General features: G+C 31.8%; 2 protein-coding genes across 2 annotated transcripts; one reads left to right on the top strand and one right to left on the bottom strand.

Annotated features, from left to right (window-relative positions):
- Positions 1 to 741: 741 nt before the first annotated feature.
- LOC143079243 (tetraspanin-18-like) lies at positions 742 to 26950 on the top strand. Its single transcript, XM_076254478.1, has 8 exons — positions 742 to 898; positions 16608 to 16728; positions 18230 to 18420; positions 19689 to 19763; positions 22065 to 22172; positions 23094 to 23291; positions 24241 to 24324; positions 26751 to 26950. The coding sequence occupies exons 1-8, from the start codon at positions 839 to 841 to the stop codon at positions 26820 to 26822; spliced, it is 909 nt and encodes a 302-aa protein (XP_076110593.1). The 5' UTR covers positions 742 to 838; the 3' UTR covers positions 26823 to 26950.
- On the bottom strand, positions 5651 to 11278 carry LOC143078474 (acetylcholine receptor subunit alpha-1-B-like). Its single transcript, XM_076253333.1, has 2 exons — positions 10197 to 11278; positions 5651 to 6024 (listed from the first exon to the last, which is right to left on the bottom strand). The coding sequence occupies exons 1-2, from the start codon at positions 11004 to 11006 to the stop codon at positions 5872 to 5874; spliced, it is 963 nt and encodes a 320-aa protein (XP_076109448.1). The 5' UTR covers positions 11007 to 11278; the 3' UTR covers positions 5651 to 5871.
- Positions 26951 to 27052: the final 102 nt, after the last annotated feature.

The following is a 27052-nucleotide window of genomic DNA, read 5'->3' as shown; positions in this document are numbered from 1 at the left end:
AAACATGATTTCTTTTATTGGAAATAACAAGAAAAATCGAAATCATTTACTGAATGAATATTTTATTCTCTTGCCAAAAAACCATATATCGTCTACCTTTTCGTTCTGTTAGTATATCATAAGAGCCGAAGTCAATGTTTCTGGCGTGCTGCCTTTAGCATTTAGAAGATTCAGTCGTAAATCTATCCATTTTTCTACGAAAAAGGGAAATATAAATTAGGTACATCACGTCGTGAGCTGTAGGATGTTTAACTCGGAATTGGATTGGTGAATTGTATGTAAATAATAAATGATCTACCTTATTATTTGCTCTCAACATGAATACTGAATAATAAACCATTTCGTTATTCATTATTGAATTTTGAATGATGAATAATGAATGATGGACGCATTTCAGCGCGATGTTAAATAACTAACAGACAACCAAGTGACATTATTCTGATTCTGAACCAACTAACATTTGCTACTACTCTGAAATCGATTCAATTATAACCTTAGAGTCTATTAGCCGACCTAGAACTGAAACTCCAGGCTTCTGCATCGTCAAGACGGACACGATACCGTGTACTACCAATATAAGAATAATGAATTTGCAGGTCATAACAATATAGAAATTATGCATTCCTGTGTCAATAAGACATCAGGTGTTAAATTTGATAAATATATCTTTCATTTTAAACAAAGCGTCTCTACACAATCGATTTACCTTTCCCAAATTTAATCTCCCGTATTGATACATTGACAATCATTATTTTCAATATTTCCAAAACCAAGACGATTATCTTTTGTTTACCACTGTTTACGACAAGCAGTAGATCATATCATTTTACCACAAAACATGGACTGTATATCAAAATGTGGGCGAATACTACTTGTTGTTTTAAATATCATTTTTTTGGTAAGTACTTTAAAAGATGTCATTTTAATGCAGTTTTATGAGGTCCTCACAAAATTTATCATTTCCAGGTTACTCCTTTGTTGAATTCATCATGTTCACGCGTTTAACTTTATTGGTACATGTTGCCAATCCTTCATGATCTGTTTTGTTTTATGATAGCAAAAAGATAAACCCCGCTACATAAATTTGAAACATTCCGTTCTTTAACCAGTAAACATTTCACCATGGGTCTCTACGCAATGTTGCAACTATACACATTTCGATTTCCAAAAAAACATTATTTTTACAATTAGACTTAAACTATTATAGCTGTCTTTTATATATTTTACCCTTTATTGTATCAAACACCCAATAAAAAGCAGATAAAATAGATATCAACAATGCAAAAAATGAACCACAGGTATGACTAGGTCTAACAAAATTATCCAAAGTCAATACACACTAAAGTGAAAATAAGTGTTGAAACCAGATCTAAGACATATTTATGCCTTTCTGTGCCTTTTACAACATATAAGCCAGAGGTGTTTTCTTGTGGTATATTTTTATACTCTAAGGTTAAAATCAAACACAAGAAATCTTAAGAAAATCTTTTGAAAATAAAGAACTTTGTATTTTTGTAAGGATCTACAAACTATAAATTCACTATTTGGTTGAATATAATAACATTGTTTATTGATGTGTTCGTTATATGCAAGATAAGATTATCAAACAGGAAATGATCATCATTTAATTAACCTAAGACTTATTTACCAAACAAACATACGGATAAAAATAGCCGAATAAAATATTATAAACATAATAACATGTGGTATGATTGCCGATACTTCAATTTTTCCTCAAGCCAAATGATGTAGAAGTAAACAACTATAGGGAACCATCGGCCTTCAACAATGAGCAAATACCATTCCACATATCAAACTATAAAAGACCCTGAAATATCATATACAAATATTTAAACGAATAAACTTCCGGTCAGTGCGATGCATGTCAATCTGCTGGTATGAAACACTAGTAATGAATTCAGGCCTAAACTCTAATATGAGTGACTGTAGATGATCGATTAAATCATTCCTGTAACGTCATGAACAGTTCAGGAAGACCATGCTTTGTTTATATAAAAATAAGAAGATGTGAAATGATTATCAATGAAACAACTATCGACAAGAGACCAAATGACATAGAAGTTGTCAATTTATTTGTATTCGCTACGAAACTGGTGAAAAGCGAAACCGGGCTTTTTGACTTTTTTGGATTCGAGCGCCACTGATGAGTCTTTTGTAGACGAAACGCGCGTCTGGCGTAAGTACATAATTGTATCCTGGTATCTTTGATGAGTTTATTTACAACCACTGGGTCGATGCCACTGCTGACGGAGTTTTAATTCCCCGAGGGTATCACCAGCCCAGTAGTCAGCACTTCTGTGCTGGCATGAATGATCATATTTATAAATTAACTGTTTATAAAACATTTGAATTTTTGAAATACTAAGGCTTTTTTTACCTCAGGAATAGATTACCTTAGCTGTATTCGGCAAAACATTTAGGAATTGTGGTCATCAATGCTCTTCAACTTCGTACTATATTTTTTCTTTTTTTTTCTTTTTTTTGGATTCGAGCGTCACTGATGAGTCTTTTGAAGACGAAAAGCACGTCTGGCGTAAATACAAAATTTTATCCTGGTATCTGTGATGAGTTTATTTTCATCCGTTTTCGTATGATACCGTCTTCATAATAAACTCTCAGACACTCTACGGGATGCGTGAAATGAGAGGTATATTTTTTTATATACCAGACATATTTTTACGATTGTCTACGGATTGATATGCCCGTAAATAACTCGTAACAATCATAAACTGCTTACAACAACATAAAACCATTCGTAAACTGCTCGTACGGATACGTAAATGACTCGTTATTCTTTTATTGATACATATACATATATAACCGTTACAAATCGTGATACATATAAGATTCGTCACGGTTACTTTACGAATTGTTTACTGATTATTACGAGGGCTTAAGTGTTTTTAACGATTTCGTTCTGTTCGTATTACGATGGCTTTAGGGATTGTTACGAGTTTATAGAAGCTCTATGAATAAATGCATAAACGTTACGTATTCGATCGTGTTGTTTACGAAGTGATTAAAGCTGCAATATCAAACAATTGATTTTTCAATAGTTATTAGGTCATAGAAGTCGTTAGAGCTTGCAAATAGTCGTAATTAACCCTTTGTGAATTTGTGCGATTGGTAAGGACTGGTAAGACATTTGAGATGTCCGTAGGTTACTTGTTGCAAGGCAACATTTGTGTCCCTATTCAATATAGCATCATTTTCCAGTGGCAGTCCTAATTTCCCCGACCTTCTTCCCGGACGGCCTCTTTTACAGGGCTTAACGATTGTGTATTGTTTTATGTGTTATCGTCCTGAACATGTAACATATCAGCCAATCGACATATCCTACTACAACAATCATATGACATCGAACGACGAAAGCAGTAATCAGTTTGACAAACGAAAAGAAAGAGCATCGAGAATAAACATTGCATTTATATTTTTTTCTCGAGATATCAACCTTCAAGTTAGGATTGGAAGAAAAATACCATAAAAACGAATACCTAGTATACTACAATACACCATAAATTTACATATGAATACTTTTACAAATTGAGACTTAGACGAGAGAGTTGTTTCATTGGCCCTAATACACCATCTTATATACTAGATGGTTATGCTTATGCTTATGGTTATGGTTTTACCTAATTAGCAAAAGAATCAACACGATGCAGCAACATCTTAGATCTTACAAACTACGCATCTTGTTTACGTTGGACATAGATCAAACAAGGTACATGTATATCAGATCTCGATATAGTGAAATAAATCTAAATCAGCTGAACATCAGCAAAAACCTCTCTAGTTATCATTATATGCCAAAGTAACATTGGAGAATGCAAGAAATGACACCACAACCTCCTATCGCTCATTATAAGGTATGACAAGGGAAAACAATTAGGAAGAAAATATGTGAAAACAACCAAGAGTTAACATCGATTGCAGTGACTTAATAGACGAGTAAAACGGGATTAGAAGTTTAAATGAAAAAAGAAAAGAAATCTGGAAACCATAACGTTGCAGCAAAATACAAAAACCTTAAGATATATAACGAGAACTTCGACGTGCTTACTGTAGGGTATAGTCACACCACAACAGTATGACCAAAATGGCATAAAAAATTGCAAGAAGCGTTTTCGACTTTCATCAAACACATACGATCGGATAATTATAGCGCCCTCCTATTAAATCGGAGATAATTTTCACAAATAATCAAAGGATAATGCCGACATTTGTCATTAAATGAATATAAAACATAAAAAGAATTCAAAGACAAGTGCAAGATGGCGGGAAATTTTCCTAATATATATCTGACATAATGGACTCACCAAATTACTAAACAACTTAGGTGTACACAAAGCTCATTGACCAGACAATTTAACACCTATAATCCTATAAGAACTGTCTGCTGAAATATCATCCATCCTAACGTTGATACACTAAAAGAGTTACACAATAACTAGAGATATACTTCAGATATGATGATGAACGAATTAGAAAATAGATTCGTTATTCATAATTCAATGCTCATATTTCATTATTTATATTATTTGTTGTCATTTACCGCCGACGATTCATTGATACAAACTGTTTGTAATTGTAAAACACATATTTACTTATTCACTGACGCTATTATATTTGTACATGTAAATTCTTTAAACTGTATTGCTTTTGAATAAACTACTAATATTATTAATCGTTCACAATACACATGCATTATCTATAGTTATTTTCATAATTGAAATATAGTTTTGTGTAAAATTTACATATTAATTAGAAAATTTGCAAATGTCTGCTATAGTCAACGCACATTAATGTTATATACATTTTGAAATCTTCACATGATGCATATTTTCACTGATAAATAATCATGAATTGAAGCATGTGATGTTTAAAATTCTTCTGAAATGAAGTTAGGATAAACATATTAGTTTACAACGAAGCGTTATTTTCACATATCCTGATTTCAAATTATGAAAAACTTTGTGATAGAATATTTTTTCTACACTTTTCTTTTGTGTCAGTTCCCAGCTTTGCACATAAGTATCGCATTCGTCACAACTGCACGGCCGACACTCGGCTAACCGAGAGATTGGTCGGTTAATCTATATTGAGTATGCGGCTATATCGGCGGTTGGTCTGTTAATCGGGATGGCTAAAGTCTGTTAATCAGGTGTTATCGAGAAAATCATTGAAAGTTCATCATGTTTCATTGTATAACTTTCTAAATATATTTTCATCATAAAAAGTATTCATGTCTAACAAAACAATTCAATGTACTTAATTCAGAGTTGTAATTATTATTTTTCTAGCTTCGATGCACGATCTATAAATTGAAAAGGCGGGTTACTCATCAATACATTTATACACATTTTACACACATAAAATGTACACAAAATGACACATTGGTTAAATTTACTAGCTTCAATATTTTGAACATCGAAACAAGAAAGGCATTATGTTTGTTAACCATATTGATATCATTAGGTGAAAAATCTACACGAAAATCTGTATTTTGGTGACATAAATCAATCTTTATTTAAAACCTGGTCTGTTAATGGGTCGGATGTATAAAACCCGGTCTGTTAATTGGTCTGTTAAGAGTTATGAATAAAGTATAATTTTATTGCTATATGGGGTGTTATCGGATCAAATGAGTAGGCTCAAGACGATCGGATAAAATATACGAAAACAACACATGAGCAATGAAACATAACATATACGGAAACAACACATGAAATTGAAAATTGATAAAAATGGTTTCAAAAAGTGTAATATTAAAGTAATATTAATTTCATTCAAGAATGATCGCATATATCATGTTGATTCTGTTTAATTGCCATGAATGACACAAATTTGTCATCTACATTGGTAACCAGTATATAAATCAGAGATAAACGTCGTAATGTAACTAAACATCAGTAAGTAAAATATATTGGGATGACAAAATATGAAAAATAAAGAAATAATAATGAGTAAGATAAATAAAATGTAGAAAAAAAATGACATAACAATTTAAAAAATACTGAAATAAACAATACCCCTAATCCGGACCCTCATGGTATACACGAGAATCTGGATGGAAACACAGAATATAGAATAATATATAAGGACAGTAGAGAGTGATACATTGCTAAAAACGAGAGAAAAATAATACTTGTTTAAGAATACACACATGACACACCGATGGCTGTTGAAACAGTAACGGATTGCGATGTACTTATATTGGTGACAAATTCTAGAAGTTTACATGCGGACAACTATGGTGGCAGGTTAATGCCATTTTCGCGTTTTCGACTTCGCGATTTCGCCTTTTCGCGATTTCGCGTTTTCGCCCTATATAATATGAAAGGCGAAAATGCGAAATGGACTTCACCGGCCACCATAGACAACTGTAGTTTCTATTCTGCACTTATGTAGAAAGGAACTAAACGGAATGAAATGAATTGAAACTTAAAATAACCAAATGTAGCTGCATTCGCTCCTTTCCGTTTACTTCTTTAGAGTGATTTGTAAACAGCATATAAATAAATAATAGAAGAAAAGAACCAATTGAATGATGCTGACGAATTAGGGTTTAACGTTCAGTGACAAATATCGTGTTCATATGTGAACGAGAACACGCTATATGTACCCTGTGTTGTATTAGAAAGACACTTTTAGTCGGAATTGAGAACGTGCTACTTCGAACAGACACAAAAATTAAGGCTGATTGAAAACGTCAATAAATAATTTATGCATATTCTAGAGGCCAATCCATATCACGCTATATTGAAGTGACACACCCTTCAATAAAATGCAAAGAAAGTCAAAATAAAAATGCTCTTTCTAAGATACTGTGGCACCGTATTGTTCTATTTTGTTTACTCAGGAACATCTCATTCTTAAATTTTTCAAGGGGAAAATATAAAGGTAGCAAAATTATTGTCGTGGCTAAATAACTCTTAACTGACACAATTTCAATTGTCCAACCCATTAACAGACTTTATTCCCATAATTTTCACTAAAACGTGGTATTATTCACGTTATTTTACAATTATGACATATTTACTAATGTCAATTTATTTTTTAGAACCACAGTACTATTTTTTGTCCTTTAAATGATATCTTAATTTGTTTGTTTCGCCTTTTATTAAAAAAATTGCTATGCGTATAAGCATAAATACTACATACTTGTGCGACGCCTTTTAGTTTTACTGAAAACTGCGCAGACTAAGAAATGTTTTTACAAGTGCAAAATGTTCTATGGTAGATATTATTTTGTCAGACACTTTTCTTTTTATGATTTGGTTCTTATAACATGCCAAAAATATGTATATTTAATAGAGTTTAACATTAAATTAAGTGTTTTACTCTTAACAGACGTATAACCAACCCGATTAACAGACAAATCGTCCATATAGCCGCATACTCAATATAGATTAACCGACCAATCTCTCGGTTAGCCGAGTGTCGGCCGTGAACTGGGCTAATTCCGTACCTTCATATAGCGAGAGTAGCGGATACACCAGAGAATTGCCGATTGAGAAGTTGAAAGGTTGCCAAATTGTCATCTGTGAAATATGAAGGATCAAAACTGGAAAAATTTAAATTCTCGATTTATTGTTATATTATTATGGCTCACCATTTTGTTCATTTTCTCCATGGTAGCCGTTCTGCATAGTAATAAATGTTATTTATTTAGTTATAAGCAGCAGGTGGGACACATCAAAACAAAAAGAAAATGATGAAAACAACACATAAGAAATAAGCGAAGACGTTATCGCGACAAATGATAAACGAAATACAGCATCGCTTGAATAGAAATAGCTTAAAACGGTGCTTAAAGAAGCACATAGAAAAAATAACTGAGAAATATAAGAAAGATTGAAACGTAGGTTCCGTAGAAAAATAAGGAATCAAGTATGACCGACCCGGCCTTCGCTGTTTTAAAACCATTCTTATTTTCATCAATCGGATCAACACTGTTCTTTCTCTTATTCAATCTTTCAATTGCTACATAAAAACAAGACTAGGCAAAGTCAAAAGTTGGTGTTGATCTCTGGTGCGTCAGAAGGACAAGCAACAATCGGTGATTCTCGGGTGAATCCGCTATTCTCCTGTCCGTTAAATGAAGTTACGGAATCGACCGAGTTGTGACGAATGTGAGATAAAGGTACGCAATCGGCCGAGTTGTGACGAATGGGGTAAGCAGATCCCGAATCTCGCATGTAACCAGTCGTATTGTTCATGGAAAGCACTAATTCGGTTATAAGTTTCATGCAGTGTTATCACAGTGGCGGAAAAGAGGAATGGAAGTTTTATGTTTGTATATGTTGGAATATTTAATCATAACATTATTTTCTTCGCACGCTATCAAAATGACTCCATACAAAAACTACTTATTGCTAAGATCCAATAAGTTATGGCTATGTGAATTGGATTAATATATTCAAATTGTGCATGGGCCATGGCTAACCTTTAAAGTGCATGTTATAAATGTAGCAATTATGAATGTTGAAAGAAGAACCAATTCTTTTCTGTCATTTTTTATGAACTTCACTGTTTTGAATTTGCCTTTGAGTTCTGTAATTTTGTTATACCTTTTTCGTGATGTCCAATTGTTTTATACCGGTTATAATTGGACTTATTTTGTTTGTATTTAGCCATGTCTTTTTATAAGAGAACATTGTGCCAGAATTTATTTCACAAGAGCGTTGTAATGGGTTGTTATTTGATGTTTTTTAATTTTGTTTTAGTTCGGTTGCTGTTCGGTTAGTCTTACATTTTGGAACTATCTTTCGGTAGGTCAAATGTTGCTTACATGACAGTCGTGACGAAAGTCGTTACATTGTGTTGAACTGAATTACAGGAAGGAAATTCGGGAATAACCTTCTTTTTTCGCATATTTACCAAATAATTAAACCCAGCTAATTAAAAGTCAGGTTGAGAAACCACACATGGCATGCTATCTTCAGAATAAAGATGCATGCTGATTGAAGAATTCCAATCGGCAGTTTGAGCTTTTAAAAACAAGTCTATTCATTTAGAGTTTTAGATTTAATACATACTTATACTATCTAGCTATTTCTTATATTTGAAGTAAATACATAGTATTCCGAAAAAAAGTTTTCCTTAGAGACAGAACATTTGTTGTGATTACGCCGGATATGTATGTAAATACAGGTTTCTTACTTAACAATTTAAAACCACCAGTAGCAAGCCATGACGCTATCTTTGAATTGTTGCTTTTCATGTCTCTTAGTATACACAGTTAATCCCTATTGGATTATCGATTTGTAAGACTCTCACCAACAGATAGACAATCATACAAGTATATGATTTGTGATGTATCAAAGTATTAGAAATATCGAATTTACATCAAAGTTTTAATGATTTAATCTGAAGTATACAATATTTGTTCCTGTATGTTACAGTAGTGAGATAAGAGAAAGTAAAAATGTCGAATAACAAATGATAAATCATTTGTTTATAAAGGCGATAAAAAGATTGGAACAAACAATTGGTGAAATTTTAAATTTTTGGTGATGAATATGGTTTGCACTCAACAATACTAAACCGAATTATCTAGTCGTTATAATTTGCTGCACTACGATGACTCGCGAGTAGTAGTGGCGACCATGGAGATCGATTATGATTCTATCTTAAGGATAACTTTTTATGTATTTTTTTTGAAGTTCCACAAAGTACGAGTGCTATTGTACATTGTCACAATAACCCGATTATTTATGAAAGTTTACCGCGTGTAATTGTGTATTGAAATCAAAGCACGAGTTCGGAAAAGAAAATATGTATATTTAATATAAGCATGTAATTTGTTAATATTATACTGAAATGAAGTAACAGTTAAAAGGATAGTTCACAACTAAACTTTTATAACTTTTATATGTCCTGGTTTAGAATTGTGAATTGCTTTGTTACTGAACATTTTCTCTGCATTTTACCTTTGTGTCATTTCCGAACGGGGTCTTGGTTACGAATTTGTTGTCTAAGAAAAATACGAAATGCAAAAAATAAAATTCATGACTTGTTGCAAGATTTGTAGCATATTGAAAAAGGACTTGAAGACGAAATTGAGTCCAATAAATAATTCAAGATGATATTTAAAGAAGCACATAAGAAAAATAACTAAAAAATGTAAGAATAATTGCAATGCATGTTCCATAGAAAAACAAGGAATCAACTACGGCCGACCCGTACTTCGCTTTTTTAAAAAGTTCCTTATTTTCATCAATCCGTTCAACATTTTTCTTCCTCTTATTCAATCTTGCAATTAAATAATTCATTATACATCCTAAGTTTTTGTCATTTTCGAGATAGAAGTATTTTGCACTGACGATAGTGCCAATCACAATTGTTCCACTGATTCCAATCTGAGCTACCATTACTATCAGCAACACGGACATGGGTTTTGAAGCAGTCGGAATGGAACCTGATGCAAGAGTTAAAAATATTGTGTACGACAGTAGAAGAGTCACTGACAAAGACACGCGTTCTCCAGATCCGACCGGAAGTACAAATACCAGAGGATTCAATAACGAAAATAAAAGAGTTGGTACAATGATCATTATTGTGAAATATAATGGTTCGCGTTTAATCGTAAGTTCCAGGTAAAATAGACTGTACACATTATTATATATAACAGTTCTTGTAGAATATTCTTCCAGTTTCCAGTCCGAATGTGGTGTAAAAAAGCTCAATTGAGCAATGTCAGAAAGAGAGTTTAGTGTCAATAGATGTGCATGGAACCCCCATGGAATAAAAATGAGAGTGCATGTTTGTCTGTCAAATGGGAATTTTGATATATCAGTTTGACATTTAGCATTTAGAATTCCACCAGGGTTGTAAGCTACTTGTCCTGTGTATGAAATAATCGCCGGGAATTTAACACCGTCTCCAACAGGATTCATTGAGTCGACTCTGTTAACAAGAAACATTGATGGTAGCCATACAGATTCTGAATCAATAACAGTGAAAGCCACATTTCCGTACATAGTTAAATTCCACTTGAGGTCCGGATCTGTCCAATTGGTATACAATGCTCCTGTTACAGTAATGCTTTCTTCTACCTCGTTAAATGAATTCAACGACGTCAAGTAAAACACGATACCTATCTCCAACTGTTTAGATGTATTCTCTATTGGAAGCACCTCTTTTTTGTAGTTTTTGAATAAATCTGTATGTAATGCTTTCAAATCAGCACTTGTTTGTGCGTGAACAATGTTAATAAATGTAAGCAACTGTATTAATAATCCAATGTTCCGGAATTTCATTATCTAGTTTTATGTTTCAACAAAATGCTAAATGTGATAGACCACCAAGTTTTTAAATATTAAACCAAAGCTATAGATGTTCACTGTTCATTCAAAAAGATAATACTCTTCTAATTGGTTCTAATAAATATAACAAATTACAATCAACAGACAAAGAAGAGTATCGGGTCGGAAGTATAACAAAACGCATAATGGAGCCATGAATAAACCCAGATCGATTTTATTACTGTACAAATACAGAGCAAACATATCTTAAGGCGCTGGGAAATTTAAAATAAAGTCATTTTAAATTGTCATCCATTTCTATTAACATCATTTAATCAATATGTGTTGTTTCAACAATCCATTACACGTTGTGTATGCATGTGTTTGCATAGATGAAAAAAAATTATTCAGGATCCTGACTGTTATTACGAAAACAAACAATACAACTAATCGTGAATGAATACAAAACGACATCAAAGTATTGCGATCGCGTTAGATTAACATATCTAGCAAATAGATACTGATATTAAAAAAATCGAGACTGTATGATAAAGTATCATCGACAAAGAAAATTGCTCTATACTGGTAGTCATGGAATTTATTTTGTTTAAATTTGAAAAATATATTTTATATAAGAGAACATAGTGGAAGTATTTGTTAACGTTAGAACGTAGAGGATTGTCTTTTTCAATTATCAAAGTTTAGGTCCAATGTTGTTGCTGGTAGGATTAGTCAATGGTTTAAACAGTCACTAATTGAGCTAACGTGGAGGAAAGAAGTCTTCATAATAATTGTAATTAATCGACATGAAGGGCATTCGAAAATACATTTCTTTACCAAATAATTTTAAAAAAGACCATTTATAGAGAGGATTACAACTAACACTGTTCATACTATCTTTAGGACAAAGATCAATTGGATTTTGACAGTTAGAATCTCTTTATTCAGAGTTATAGATAAAATCTAAAATTTAACCCTTGTATCTATGATGAGTTTATTTACAACCACGGGGTCGATGCCACTGCTGGTGAAGTTTTAATTCACCGATGGTATCACCAGCCCAGTAGTCAGCACGTGCTGACATGAATTATCATTGATATGATCAAATTTATAACTTAACTGTTTACAAAACTTTGCATATTTTGAAAAACTAAGGCTTTTCTACCTCGGGAATAGACTACCTTAGCTATATTTGGCAAAGCTTTTAGGAATTTTGGTTCTCATTGCTCTTTAACTTCGTACTTTATTTTGCCTTTTCATCTTTTTTTATTCGAGCGTCACTGATGAGTCTTTTGTAGACGAAACGCGCGTCTGGCATAAATACAAAATTTAACCATGGTATTTATGATGAGGTTATATACTTACCTATACATAGCTCACTTATTGCACCAGACTTGTTTTTGGACTGTTATGAATCACAGTTTTCGACCAACCTCAGTAAAGACCCGTCTTAGCTGAATTTAACTAAACACATTGCGATATCTTGATTATATTTTGAATAATCAAGAATTTTCTAAATATACTGCAGAAATTTAATAAAAGGAACTTACTTTAAATATTTTTTCCGACAGTTTATGACTTCTTTTCTAAATACATTGGATATTAGGTGTGTACTGAATGATAATTTAGTCTGAGATGCATGATTTTTTTTATATATAAGTTGGTATTGGCTTTGAACTAGTAACGCGGGTACTTTCAGTTCTGTACTTATTTTTTTTTGTTGGGATCTACAAGTTCCAGTCCACGTCCCCTCTTTGTTAATGTTTGATGTATTTATTCTTTATATTAATCTTTAAAGTAAAGCAAAGCTATGTTGCGCTTATGGTGTACTGTTACATCACTTTGCCATGTTCAAAAAGGATTCGGCGCCCGCTAATGCTTAAAGCCGCATTCTGTAATGGGGCTGTCCGGAGACAGGAGCAATTTTGATTAAGTGATTGTTGTTTGTTACTGTGTTACATATTTGCTTTTCTTTCATTATCTTCTTATATAAAACAGGCCATCAGTTTTCTCGTTTGAATTGTTTAATATTTTTGTCATTTTGGTGCAGTATCAGCTTTGCTCATTGATAAATGCATTTACGGTGACGTATACCAGTATTTGTTAATGTCGGTGTCATTTGGTCTCTTGTGAAGAGTTGTCTCATTGGCAAAATAAAGCACATCATCTTTTTTTTTTATAATTTATACAGTTTGATTATTCTGCAGGTTTGAAGTAAATAGACTTTTCGAAACATGATCGATTGTTTCTAAGTTCCTCGTAGATGACACCAACATCAGTTAAATTCAAGACTGACATTAATTTAAATGCATGTTTCTCAAATAACAGGTAACCACCGGTGACAAGCCATGCCGTTATCTTTAAATTGTCGCTTTTCATATCTTAGTGTACACAGTTAATCCCTATTATAGATATATAAGACTCTCACTGGGAGATATGACTAGAAAATATCAAAGAATTAGAAATATCGAATTTACATCAAAGTATTAAAGATTTAGTCCAATGTATACATTTGTGTTCCTGTGAAGGAATTTATTGAGATAAGAGAAAGTAAACGCAAAATGTGAAATAATAAAATATATGTATTGGTATATAAAGAAGCTAAAACATGAGGCGGAGATGAGGGTTCAAATAAATCAGTTGGCGAAACTCATCAGTTTTTAGTGATAAAGATTATGCCAACCTTGATAGTCCTAATACATCCTTGGCTTTCAAATATGTCTTGAGCGTTTCTGGTGAAGATAAATCGTACGCATGAAATTTATCACGTGTTGTTTTCATTTTTGGGTACTGAATTCAATGATTCAGTCGTTACCGGTGGGAGAGTTGATCATGGAGAAGAACCGATTTGTTCATTTTAGAGTTGCACGACATGATATTTCAGCTCTTATATAACAAATAAAATATATAAAAAAAACACTCGCATTACAATATTGATTTTGGTTATCTTAAAGTAACTCTATTGAGTTAACATTTTTACATGTATTTTATGTGTTTTCCATGTCAGGAACTTGAAGTTTAGTTTTTGTCCTTATCTGCTATCGAAGTATTTGTTTTCGTTAAATGTTTTAAACGTGCATCAATTTGTTAATTTCTTTATTTGAGTGTTTATGTTTATGAAATTTATGTATTTAGTTTGATGTTATGTTTGTAATTCTCATCGGATTTTGTCAAATTTGTTGCCGTCTTTTCTATTATATTCATGTGTTATGGTAAAGAAAATTAATCACCGCCTTCATTTATTAGGTCTTTCCACCTTCCCGTGAAAAGACCTATTGATTTTGTTCTGATTATTATTATTTTTCTTCTTCTGCCTAAATTTTTTTCTTGCGTAGTTTTGTTGTTTCGTAAGATGTCGTTTATATATTTCAAATATGATATCGTATAGCTTATACGGTTTTAAATCTGACAACTGCGTAACCAAATACTTGACGTTGTAAGAGTTATCTCCCAAAACACTTTTTTCTTGTGGCCACTACTCCTTCGCAACAATAAAAGATAATGACAAATTTATTTTACCAAATTGCTCGTTACATCTTCAGGATTCGGAGTTTAATTTTGACCTTAACTATCCGGAGATGAGTTATTTCCCCTTATGTATTTGATATAAGTGAAATGCGTTTCTAACTGGTAAACCATAAGTGATAGAGACTTAAGGTATTTTGATTTGAGATCTTGTTAGGTCAAGGTCAAAGGTCAAGGTCAAAGGTCAAGGTCATATTATAAATTTTGATTTTGGCTTATTTTCGCTTAATTTCAAACACTGTATAACATATCGACAAATTATTTTTACTAAATTGTTAGTTGCGACATGTCGTTACTTATACATATTTTGGTTGAACGAGTAGGTAGACAATTAATGGGAAATTTCACCCATCCTTTATTTAGAATTACGCGTAAAGTGATACATATTAGGTCCTTTGTTTGTGACCTTGAAATTTAGGTCAAGGTCATATGCTAATTGGACGTTCTAGATTTTGACCTTTGCTTCAAATTCATATTAATACATCATAAAGCCATAGGATCTAACATTTTAAACTGATTTTTCATATTTTAATATCAAAATAAATCTTTAATGGTGGAAAGACCTTCAATTGTTCTCTGAACAATTGGTTTTTAATTAGATTTGATTTTGTTTAACGTAATCTGTACGATGTTTTACGTTTGAAGTTAGATTCAAAACAAACCGGACATATATATAATATAGTTAATTGCTATTAATAAGTATAGCAATGTGCATTGTGTTTAAATGTAATATCAGTATTTAGTTCTATTATAATCTTAAATCAACCCTAATTCTATCTTCTTTTTGAGATATAGTTTTTCAAATGTGACGTCAATTTTGTGCTGTTTCAGAAATTCAAATGTGACGTAAATTTTGTGCCTTTTCACCACTTCGTATGTGACGTCATTTTTAGGACTTTTTGCGTTGAGGCCTGGACTAGGTCGGGCGTGTCTATTTTCTGTGTTGGTCTTTGTATTATGTATTCGGGTTTTGTTTTCTGTAATTAGTTAAGACTTCAGTTTTATCATGTATATCTTTTATATTCATTCGATAAAATTTACTGTTTGCAATACCATAAATTGTTCTTAATAATAAGGATGTTCTTATCACAAGCAAAAAACCCTAGCCGTATTTGGCACAACCTTTTTCAACTTTTGATCCTCAGTGCTGTACAACTTTGTACTTTTTTTTGTTGAACTTTTATATCTGGGCGTCACTGGTAAGTCTTGTGTGGACGAGGCGCGTTTTTGGCGTATTGAATTTTAAACCTGATGCCTTTTGTTATCTATTATTCATATGTTTCTTTGCCTAATACGCTCTCCTATTTATTTGTATTGTAGTCCTGTAATATTATGTTGTCATTTGAATGTTATATTTAATATTGCCATTAAAGTGCGAGGTTTTGGCATGCCACAAAACCAGGTTCAACCCACCATTTTTTTCTTTAAAAATGTCCTGTACCAAGTCAGGAAAATGGCCATTGTTATATCATAGTTCGTTTCTGTGTGGGTAACATTTTGTTTTTTGTCCATAGAATTACGAGTTTTGAACAGCGGTATACTACTGTTGCCTTTATTTACGTATTGTCGTGCCGTAGATTTTTATACCTTACTATGGTATAAGCTTTTCTCATAGTTAAAGCAGTTCAGTGACCTTTAGTTGATGTATCCTCATCCTGTGGTCTCTGTTGGAAAGCTGTCTTATTGATTATCATATACAAACAAGAAGATATTTGAAGTTAAAAATGAAAACTGAAAAGTATTCATTTTAAGTTTCCCTACTACATCGTTTTTAATAAAGATGATAAACTAATCTGAAATGTATGATTTTAGATTATTGGGCTTGTGATATTTGCACTTGGAATGGTGCTGAAGTTTGGATTTGAAAAAATCAAACCATATCTCGATGATGCTTTAAATACTGTGAAAGGTGGAATTTCGGAAATAATGAAAAGTAAGTATAAAACAAAATGTAATTTCGTTTTCGTATGGGTTAAAAAATATATAAGACTTTTGCCACATACATACTGTGAAACATTGTTCCTTTTTTTACTTTTTGTACTTCCCTTTGTAGATCCTAAAACGGTTTTAGACTGTTTTTTTTTCTGGTATAAACCAAACTATCATGACATATGTCTGTCTACTCACACCCTCTTCTTTTTAATTAGATATTGATAATAAATGTCAAAAAATGAGAAGACCTAAATACATATAAGACGTCAAATCACAAAAATACTGACCTCCGAGGAAATTCAAAACGAAAAGTCTCTAATCAAATTGCCAAATGAAAAGCTCAAACACATCAAACGATAATAACTGTCATATTACTGACTTGGTACAGACATTTTCTTATGTAGAAAATGGTGGATTGAACCTGGTTTATTTTAGCTAGCTAAATCGCTCACTTATATGACAGTCCCATCAAATTATATTATATTGACAACGATGCGTGAACAAAACAAACAGAGATATTAGGTAAAAATGTCAAAAATAGGGGAATAGCAGTCATTATTGTAATATAATCTTAATCACCAAAAAAACAAACAAATATGTAACAAAGAAACACAAAATGGCATATAAACAAAACATATTAGCAACAAATAAGGACAAGAATACACAAATGTTCCAAAGTACAATAACACAATGACGGGATGTATAAGTACGGAGCCACGTCATATATGTATTAAAGAAACGTAAAAAGGCATATAAACAAAGCGCAATACAAAAATGAAAGACAAGCATACACACATGTTTACAGTAGCACAATAACGGGATGTATAAGTATAGAGCCATGCTATCTGTATCGAAATAACACCAAAAGCCATATAGACAAAGCACATTAGCAAAAATGAAAGACAAGAATACGAATATCTCATAAACAATAACATAATGACAGTATGTACAAGTACAACAAGTATCTTAATTACAATAAACACAAACAAATATTTAAAAAAAGAAGCACAAATTTAAAGGCATATATATCATTTAACAACATCATTCATTGCTTCCTTTTTATTTTTGAATTTTATTCGTATGAGGTCCAATGAGACACCTCTCCATCCAAGTCATAATTTGAAATAAGTGAACCAATATAAGCCATAGTACGGCCTTTCACACACAGCCTTAGCTCACACCGAACAACAAGCTATAAAGGATCCCCAAAATGACTAGTATTAAACCATTCAAACAGTTAAACATTTAGTCGTTCATAAATAAGTGATACATAAAACCCAATGTTTTGATTTGAAATGGCAATCAAATTACTAAAATTGTAATGCACCTAAAGAAGAAGAAAAAGAAGAAGATAAAAAGTCAGGTGAAATTACAGAGGATATCAGGGAAACGGATACCGGTTGTCATATTGTCTACTTGTTTACATTCATTATCATTTTATTGTTTACTAAACATTATATTCTGAGTAAAATGATAAAATTACTTACTTTTCGATTCCATAGCCTCTGGAAATTTAGGTGCGCCTACACTATCTGACAATGATTTGAAGGAAATCGACGAGTTGGTGGAGATAGCAGAGAGCATTCTAAAAGATGTAGCAATAGCTCTGATTATTGTCGGGTCTGTAATGTTGGTCATTGTATTGCTTGGTTGTTGTGGAGCTTGTTACAAAATCAAGATATTCCTATTTCTAGTAAGTTTTTAATACACTGTATTTCAATTTGAACTTACTGTATCTACTTTTTCTGTTATATTGACATGAAAAATGAAAGATCGTTATAGTTTGTTTCATCATATCAAGCTGTATCATCGGTCAGAAGTTTTACTAGACTACTCTCGACAGTCTTTTAATAGATTTAGTAGCGCAATGAGATTCAAACGCATTTGTCAGACATTTCGTAAGATCAGAAGAGGATAATAAATTAACGGTACCAATTTTCTTGCACCAGATGCGCATTTCGACAATACATGTCTCTTCAGTGATGCTCGTGGCCAAAATATTTGAAATCCAAAGCTTATATAAAAGATGAAGAGCTATAATCCATAAGGTCCAAAAAGTATAGCCAAATCCGTGAAAGGAATAGATGATAGCAAGGAGAAAGTATTAAAAAAGCGTATGTTCAGAAGATAGGCATATTTACTTTTCGATTTTATCACATGCTGATTGTCAAGTCACTATAAGATGAATTAGGTATTCTAACAATTACACTGTCAGAATTTCAGAACATCTTCTTAAACCTACTTTTCTTAAAAATGGCTCCCCTATAACTAAAAAAAAAATAAGCTGGTTTAATGAAATATCTTGATAAACTGTAAGCTCATAGGATTCTGTTAATCTTGAAGACATTGGTTTGGTACGCATGTTTCCGATATATGTTTTTGCATTATATTTGGTTATTGTTCTCCAATATATCAAACTTTGTAATTTTCTGTTCTTTACGCTTTATGCATTGTCATGTTTTTCTGTTCCTTAACCCTATATATAAAACAGCCGTGACTTTATAAAGAAGACAATGACGTTTAAATCTATTGTGATAGTGAATTAATCTATCATACTACCATTGTTGACTTAGATCCTAGATCAATTTGGTAAAAAGGAAACAACAACCGAACTTTTATATCTGATATAGCAACAGCTGTTATATTGGACTGTAATCGAGACTTCAGATATGACAAATGCAATTGATTGTGTTTCGTGCACGTTTTCAAGGGTTTAACTTTTATTAATTGAAACTAGAAATAGCATTTAAACCATACAAGAGTATCAAAACTTATATAAATATATTTTTCGAAACATTTTCTAGATGGCTAGATCATATGATATCAAACGTCATGATCATTATGATCAGTCAACAATCGACAAAGTTCTTTTTCGAAAATGAATGTATCAATTATATAAAAACACGTAATGGAGTACATGAATATGCAATAAAATATTGAAATATCATCCTTGTATTGCAGTACAGTGTTATTATATTCATACTCCTGGTAGCTATGGTGACTGTAGCGGGTTTGTACTTGAACAAAAGAGAAATAGTAAGTTCAAACATTATATTTTACCTATGTTATATGTAAAACAAACTTGACAGACAACAAGGGTAACTGAATTGATAATGAATAGTAGTTATTACCCCTTATAAGTAAAAGTTGGTATATTCTATTGATCTATAAAAAACCTTTTACGTTGTAAAGGATGAAACAATATTTAGAAAAAGTATTGATTTCTGCATATTCAATGAAATTAAGATTTATATTCTGAACGAACAATTCGTACAAAATTTTATAACTTTTCTACGATTTAGAACCACCAAAAAATGTAACTGAGTTCATTTCATACTGTGATGTGTATTGTGAAATTAGAAATTAATGCTACATTTTATTTTCATTAAAGTAAAAAATGCATTGACTAATTAAATTATACCACCATTTACAGGTATGTATTTATGGCGCGATAATTTTTGCAATGTTTTTTCTATTGTTAATAAATGAGCCTGTTTTTGATTGAAAGAAAAGTCTTGTTTATGTGATTTAGTTTGCACAGTATCCATTATAGACTAGAATCTGTGCAAGTGGTTAAATTTTTTTTATAATGCTTTTAAATCTAAATTTTGTTTGCTGATCTTTTACACACTACCATTAATGTATATTGTATCGACGACTTCTTGGGTTTAATATGAGGCAATTTTCAATATGCAGTATTTGCTAATATATATCAAATTAATTTATCAAATTGAGATGAATACTTCGTCTTACTTTACACTCTATTTTGAGTTGTCGAAATGTAGTTATATGCATGTGTTCATGTTCGTGTGGTGAATAAAAACTAAAGAGTTTAATAAGAAGATGTGGTATGATTTTCAATTTGACAACTCTCCAGCAGATACCAAATGACATCAAATGTAAAAATGTAAAACAATTCAAACGAGGAAACTAAGGGCCTGATTTATGCACAAACCAATGAACGAAAAACAAATATGATATAAAATGGTTAAAAACAACCACTAAAATACAGACTTCTTACTTAAGATAGTCAAATACAGAATATGTCGAGGTTAAACATGTTTGCGGGCGCTAAACCCTACCTAACCTGTACCAGTGGTATAGCAGCACAACATATGAACAAACTATAATAACTGAAACCGACATCAATTTGCAATCAACTAGTACACATTTTTGTTTAGGGGTCAAATGAGGCCCGCCTCCGGGTGTGCGATTATCTGTGTAAGGGACACATTTTGGTGGCCTTGAGCTTCTTTCCGATCTTGGTCGCGTTGTTTCCTGGACACATTACACGTTTCCATTCTCAATTTTATTTACTCATCAGATCAATATAAAGCCGATACACAAGTAAAAAAAAAGTTATATGTCTGAGAGTACTCACATTTACCGACAGCTAGCTCAAAGCCAATAACTAATTCTGAAGACTTAAATATTAATCAGTACACATTCAAGATCCAACAAGATTTAGAAAAATAAGATTTTGTTCAAGGTCAAAATACAGGTATCGACATATGATAGAACCGTAAATGTAAATACGTGTATAAAAATAATTAATCTGATAGTAATTAAATGAAAAAAATCAAAACAATTATATCAATAGAACAACATTTAAAGGTAAATTGCAGTGCCAAATCGGTCGCCTTTTTAGTAAAAAAAAAAAGGTTATGAAAAGGTTTGATAAGTTTACCAACTCTGTAAATTTTAGAATTTGCTATCTCGCTTGAAAATTCTTTATTAAAATTCTTTTGCATGCAGAGTTTTATTATCCTTAGGCATGCATCCCGATTTCAGAGTCCAACTTTGACGTCCACGCTGAGGCCCAAATTTAGCGTCAGTGTTCTCGCGCAGGTCCAAATATAGTGCTCGCGTCCGACGTCCAACGTTTAGGGCTTGTAGAACGCATACAATACTACTCTGAACACATCTTATAACTGGCTATGGGTTTAAAATTGCAACTTAAATGTAAAATCACAAAATACTGAACTCCGAGGAAAATTCAAAACGGAAGAACAAAACAGACATAATAGGTAAAATAGTCAAAATATGGTTACAGAAGTCATCACTGTGTCACAATTTCTAGACAAACAAATATTTAACAAAAAAAAAAATAAAAATATTTAGCAGTTCTTTATAATATTTCAGAATCCACATATGGTTAATACACCTACGCGTGTAAAATAATTTTGTCGTTCAAAGTATTTTCAACATTTAAACAATTGTTTGTGCAACAGAAGTCATTTTGCAATCGGTATTAGGTCTTTAATCTGAAGTACAGAAAGCCGGTAAAACGGATAGCTTAATCTAACAATTTGTAAACAATATTAGCTCTTGTTTTAGATCGACGATAAGGTGAAGCCAATTCTGAAGACGACAATAAAAGATTCATATAAAGGTTTGCAGGGTATAAATTTCATAAGTCTGGCCTGGAACTTTGCAATGCAGCAGGTACGTAAAATATATTTTGAATTCGTATTTATGCTATTACCATAGACTTATATTCAGTTATCCATATCAGAATAATATGTTCACATAGTTTCCGCGGTTATAAAAACAAAAGAAATTTTTTGTTGTTGCATACGACAAACAAATGTATAAAGAAGGGCTGTCATCAAGGGTTATCTCTGATCCCCTCCTTGCCAAAATTTGATAAAATATTAGTTTTTTTAAACGGCATTCATTTTGCAGAACATGCAAATAGTGCTTTATTCGATCATTACGTGTAACAGGGCCTGATTTACAATGTAACCTCCAACCATTTCATAAAAAAAATGTTGGTTGTAGTGAAAATTCTGAACAAGTACCTTTTTAAGTTTGAGGCTGTAATATACACCATTTTTAAGCAGTCTATGTTTCAATGTGTTTAAGTAGAAACATCTAAATATATTTTTATTTTGTGTTTTGACCAATTTTGACATTCAAACATTCCATATACAATTTAATTTAATAATGCTTATATAAAACAAATATTTGCTTTGCAAATTATATTTCTACATTACAAATGATTCAATATCTTCGCCATAACATTTTTCAAAAACTATGGGATTGATTACATCTTTAATCAATATTCAAAATGTATTGAAAATTGACGCATAGTCTTAAAAATAAGTCAAAAATGAAAATTAGAAATTTTAATTCATTGAAGGCGAATAAGATGTATGAAATTATATAATGTTACGAGAATAAGATTTGGTTGAAAAAATTGGTATAAAATATACATGTCATGAGTGATATTGAATAAATATAATATGATCATTAAATGGAAACAATTTTATATAAAAAGTTTCGATTAATTCAGAATCAAAATATCTATAGGAATTAAAGTTTTAATGGAAAAAAAATGAGTGTAAAATTTTATTTTGTTTTAAGTTCTCTTGCTGTGGTGTTGACAATAGCAAAGATTTTGAAGTGTGTACAAACTGGAAAAGGAAACCGCTGTCTTCATCGTTTCCAAACATAACTGCTCCATTAGTTTGTTGTAAGAAAATGCCAGATGCATCGAATCCAAGTCAAAATGATCTGGATTGTGCTATTACTCCTAGGTCAGCTACTTCAAATTTTGAAACTGTAAGTTATACACGGAATAGGTTGAGTTATTCAAATATTGTTTAGCAAATAATCCAAATGATTAAAAAAAGAAAAGAATTACACATAGGAAAGCTAGTCTACGAAACGAGTACTTTCTTTAACTCCGTATTCGGAATTTATCTTATACTTTTTTCGTCATAGATTTAGATTTTAAAGCATTTTTGATTCGAACTGTCAACGAAGATCCCGTCAGGTGTTTAAACAATTCCGTGTTACAAACTAAAGCTAAAAGAAACACTACAACCATGAGAGGAAACCAACTGATCTGCAACAGGAACAAACGCAAACATACAAAGAAACAGACAATTTGATAACAACTGCCACATTCCTGACTTGGTACAGGATAATCCCCTCAAAAATGTTTGATTAAACCTTGTCGTATGGCTTGTCAAACCTCCCGCTCATATGGCAATATTAAAAAATACCGGCAAAATTACATCACTAGGTGGCAGGAATACAGTTCAAACAATCGCAAGAACACGTAGCACAGTAGAATACATTAATGAATAATATTAAAGTACATTACAACATTTCAAGATCGGTTTTTACTGTATGCTGCGTAAAAAAAGATCGACTGCAAAAACATTTTCTTAGGCATAAGTTTACTATATTGCGTTTGGCATCATGCTGGGAACAAATAATAAAACAGGACATGGAATACATCAAAACAATAATATATGAATGAGTTACATTGGCTGACCGAGACCAATCGTTGTAACATTGAACAATCGTTTTTTTTCTGTGACGTAATACTAATAACACAATCATTGTGACATAGGAAAACCCACGAATTCGAAAAAAACAAACATACACGGTTTGGATTGAAGGTAAATCAGGAGCCGTAAGTGACTTATAAACGCAGTTAGAATTATAAAATTCTCTCGTTATTACAATTAAATATCGAACTGCAAATCGAATATTTTGATAGGGTTGCTATGATGTACTCTGGTCATATGTGGAGAAATACAATAAAATTGTGATGACTGTTGTCATACTGGTTTCATTGATTGAGGTAAGCCTTTAAATTAAGAAATATAAAACAATGTCATAAGGAAGTACACCACTAATTCATGGTCCCATTGCTTTCTATGTTAAATTCCTCCGTTTCAAGTAGGCACACCTCTTTTGTTTTAAGTTCAAATAAAGTGGCAATCATTGCATTTCAAAGAAACACTTTATGGTGTCTTGTACTGAAAAAATCAACATAACTTTAATTGCATATAAGAAAGAATTGTTTCCCGGAACTTTGGATGTACCAAAATAGGTACTTCAGATCTGACAAACAGACAAAATGTACCCTCTTTTTAAAATTTGGTGCATTTTTTTTAATATTCAAAATCAAAAGTCCAAAAGTGTTTTACAATGATCACCAGTCCTTGAGCTTTCATTTGATACCAAAAATACCTAAATATTCTACATATTTTGAAAGTTACACTCATGCGTAGGAACTATTTTGTGTTAAATATGTACTACTTTCTGGTATGTGCTTTCTGGCCGGGCCTGAATTAGTGGTGTTACACCTATAACAGAACCAAACTTGCTATATTGACTTGAGCATTACTTTATTTCATTCTATGATCTATTTCAAGCAATAAAAAACATATAAAGCTTTAGCTCAAATACTATTTTACTAATTTTAAGCTCAAATTGGACTGGTAGTAACATATGGGTTATTCAAAGAAAACTGCATATGGGTATTACCAATGACCAATATACTTTTTTTATTTTCAATATCATTGTTTTATTTATTAATTTCTATTAGGAAAGCTAAGTGCTTACCAATAGCCATATTTGAATCAGAGGTTCTTCATCAAATAAAAATATATTAGTCCAAACTTAAGACATAAATGATAAAATTGTCCCCCCTTTTTTCTTTAAATTGGAAAAGGGCTTTTTTTGTATAAACCATAATTCTGTGGTAAAACATAGATTATTAAGAGCCATTTATATATCTCTCAGCTAGATAACTTGCTAAACTGGTTCAAAATTGCATGTACAGTGAGCTTTTAGAATTCTTATATTAGTGTATACCAATTGCCTAGATTGTAAAAGGCTACCATATGAAACACAAAAAAACTTGAAAAATCATAAGATTATTTTGACCAAGAGCTATTTTGTACCATATACAAGTCATAAAATACATGTTTTATTGATTTCAATCACAAAAAATGCAAAAATAAGAACTTGGAGTCAAGTCTTAACTGCATGCATGTTATATGACCATAAAAGGCTAAAATACTTATGTGTATGCCAATTCAAGAGCTTAAATTTCCCATAAACAGGATGTTTAAACAAAAAAAGATGATTAAACATGATTACTAGCATCAAATTTGACTTATTTTCATTGGAATAGGAACAACTTCTAAAAATTGGATTTCTGATGATTTTCTGCAATAGGAAGTACACCACTAATTCATGGTCCCATTGCTTTCTATGTTAGATTCCTCCGTTTCAGGTAGGCACACCTCTTTTGTTTGAAGTTCAAATAAAGTGGCAATCATTGCATTTCAAAGCAACACTTTATGGTGTCTTGTACTGAAAAAATCAACATACCTTTAATTGCATATAAGAAAGAACTGTTTCCCGGAACGTTGGATGTACCAAAACAGTTACTTCAGATCTGACAAACAGACAAAATGTACCCTCTTTTTAAAATTTGGTGCATTTTTTTTTAATATTCAAAATCAAAAGTCCAAAAGTGTTTTACAATGATCACCAGTCCTTGAGCTTTCATTTGATACCAAAAATACCTAAATATTCTACATATTTTGAAAGTTACACTCATGCGTAGGAATTATTTTGTGTTAAATATGTACTACTTTCTGGTATGTGCTTTCTGGTTGGGCCTGAATTAGTGGTGTTACACCATAACATACTTTTTTTTTTACCAAAATGAAATTGAGTCAATTTTAATGCCAAAAACGGGATAATTTTCGACCTTGTGTCAGAAGCCAAACAAGCAAGTCACCAAGACCGGAGTAATGACATTTAGACCATTTTATAAATAAGCAGTTGGTCATAATCATTTAAAAAAGGCTGTTAGAAAGTAAAAAATCGATTGAGAGAAAACAATTCCAGGCTACAAACTAAACTAAGGAAAACATATCAAATATAAGTCAGTACATTTTTTAATTCATCCAATTTTTATCAAATCCGCACTGATATGAGTATTTGCAAGAAGTTACAATTAGAAAACAAGGTTCAATTTATCTCAGTATACCATAACTTTCTGTGCACACAACACGTGTTTCTTGACAAATGTTAGTTGTATACAATCAAGATAATAAAAAAACGAAAGCACGGAAGACAATACCCAGGGTTTCCACTTTCATTTTGCGTAAAAAATATTATTTTGGTGATTAAAAATCATGACTGACGGAAGGTTTATCATTAGCTATCTATTACATTTAACCTTTATTTATTATATTAAATTTTTAGGCAGTCATAATATTTCTTGGTTGTTGGATAGCATGTAAAGAAGGTGATGGCAAGGTCAATGCCAGTGACTAATGAACTGGTTAGTGCTGATCGTTGGGCAGAGTTTGATGGAAAACTATTATATAGCTGGTCTATATAACTCTATATTTTTTGTTTGTTTGTTTTTTATAATTGTGTAAATAGTTATAAGCATTTGATAATTCCGTCGTGATTTTTAATAATTCAAGAAATGTGTTATTAAGGAATAAGAATTTCTTTATCTACAATATGTATGTACAAATGGCCGTTCCAGAATCTAAAGG

Source organism: Mytilus galloprovincialis, chromosome 6, assembly GCF_965363235.1.
Source record: "Mytilus galloprovincialis chromosome 6, xbMytGall1.hap1.1, whole genome shotgun sequence".
NCBI lineage: Eukaryota > Metazoa > Mollusca > Bivalvia > Mytilida > Mytilidae > Mytilus > Mytilus galloprovincialis.
Note: the sequence above shows the minus strand (reverse complement) of the source record. Positions and strands in the feature narration are given on the sequence as shown.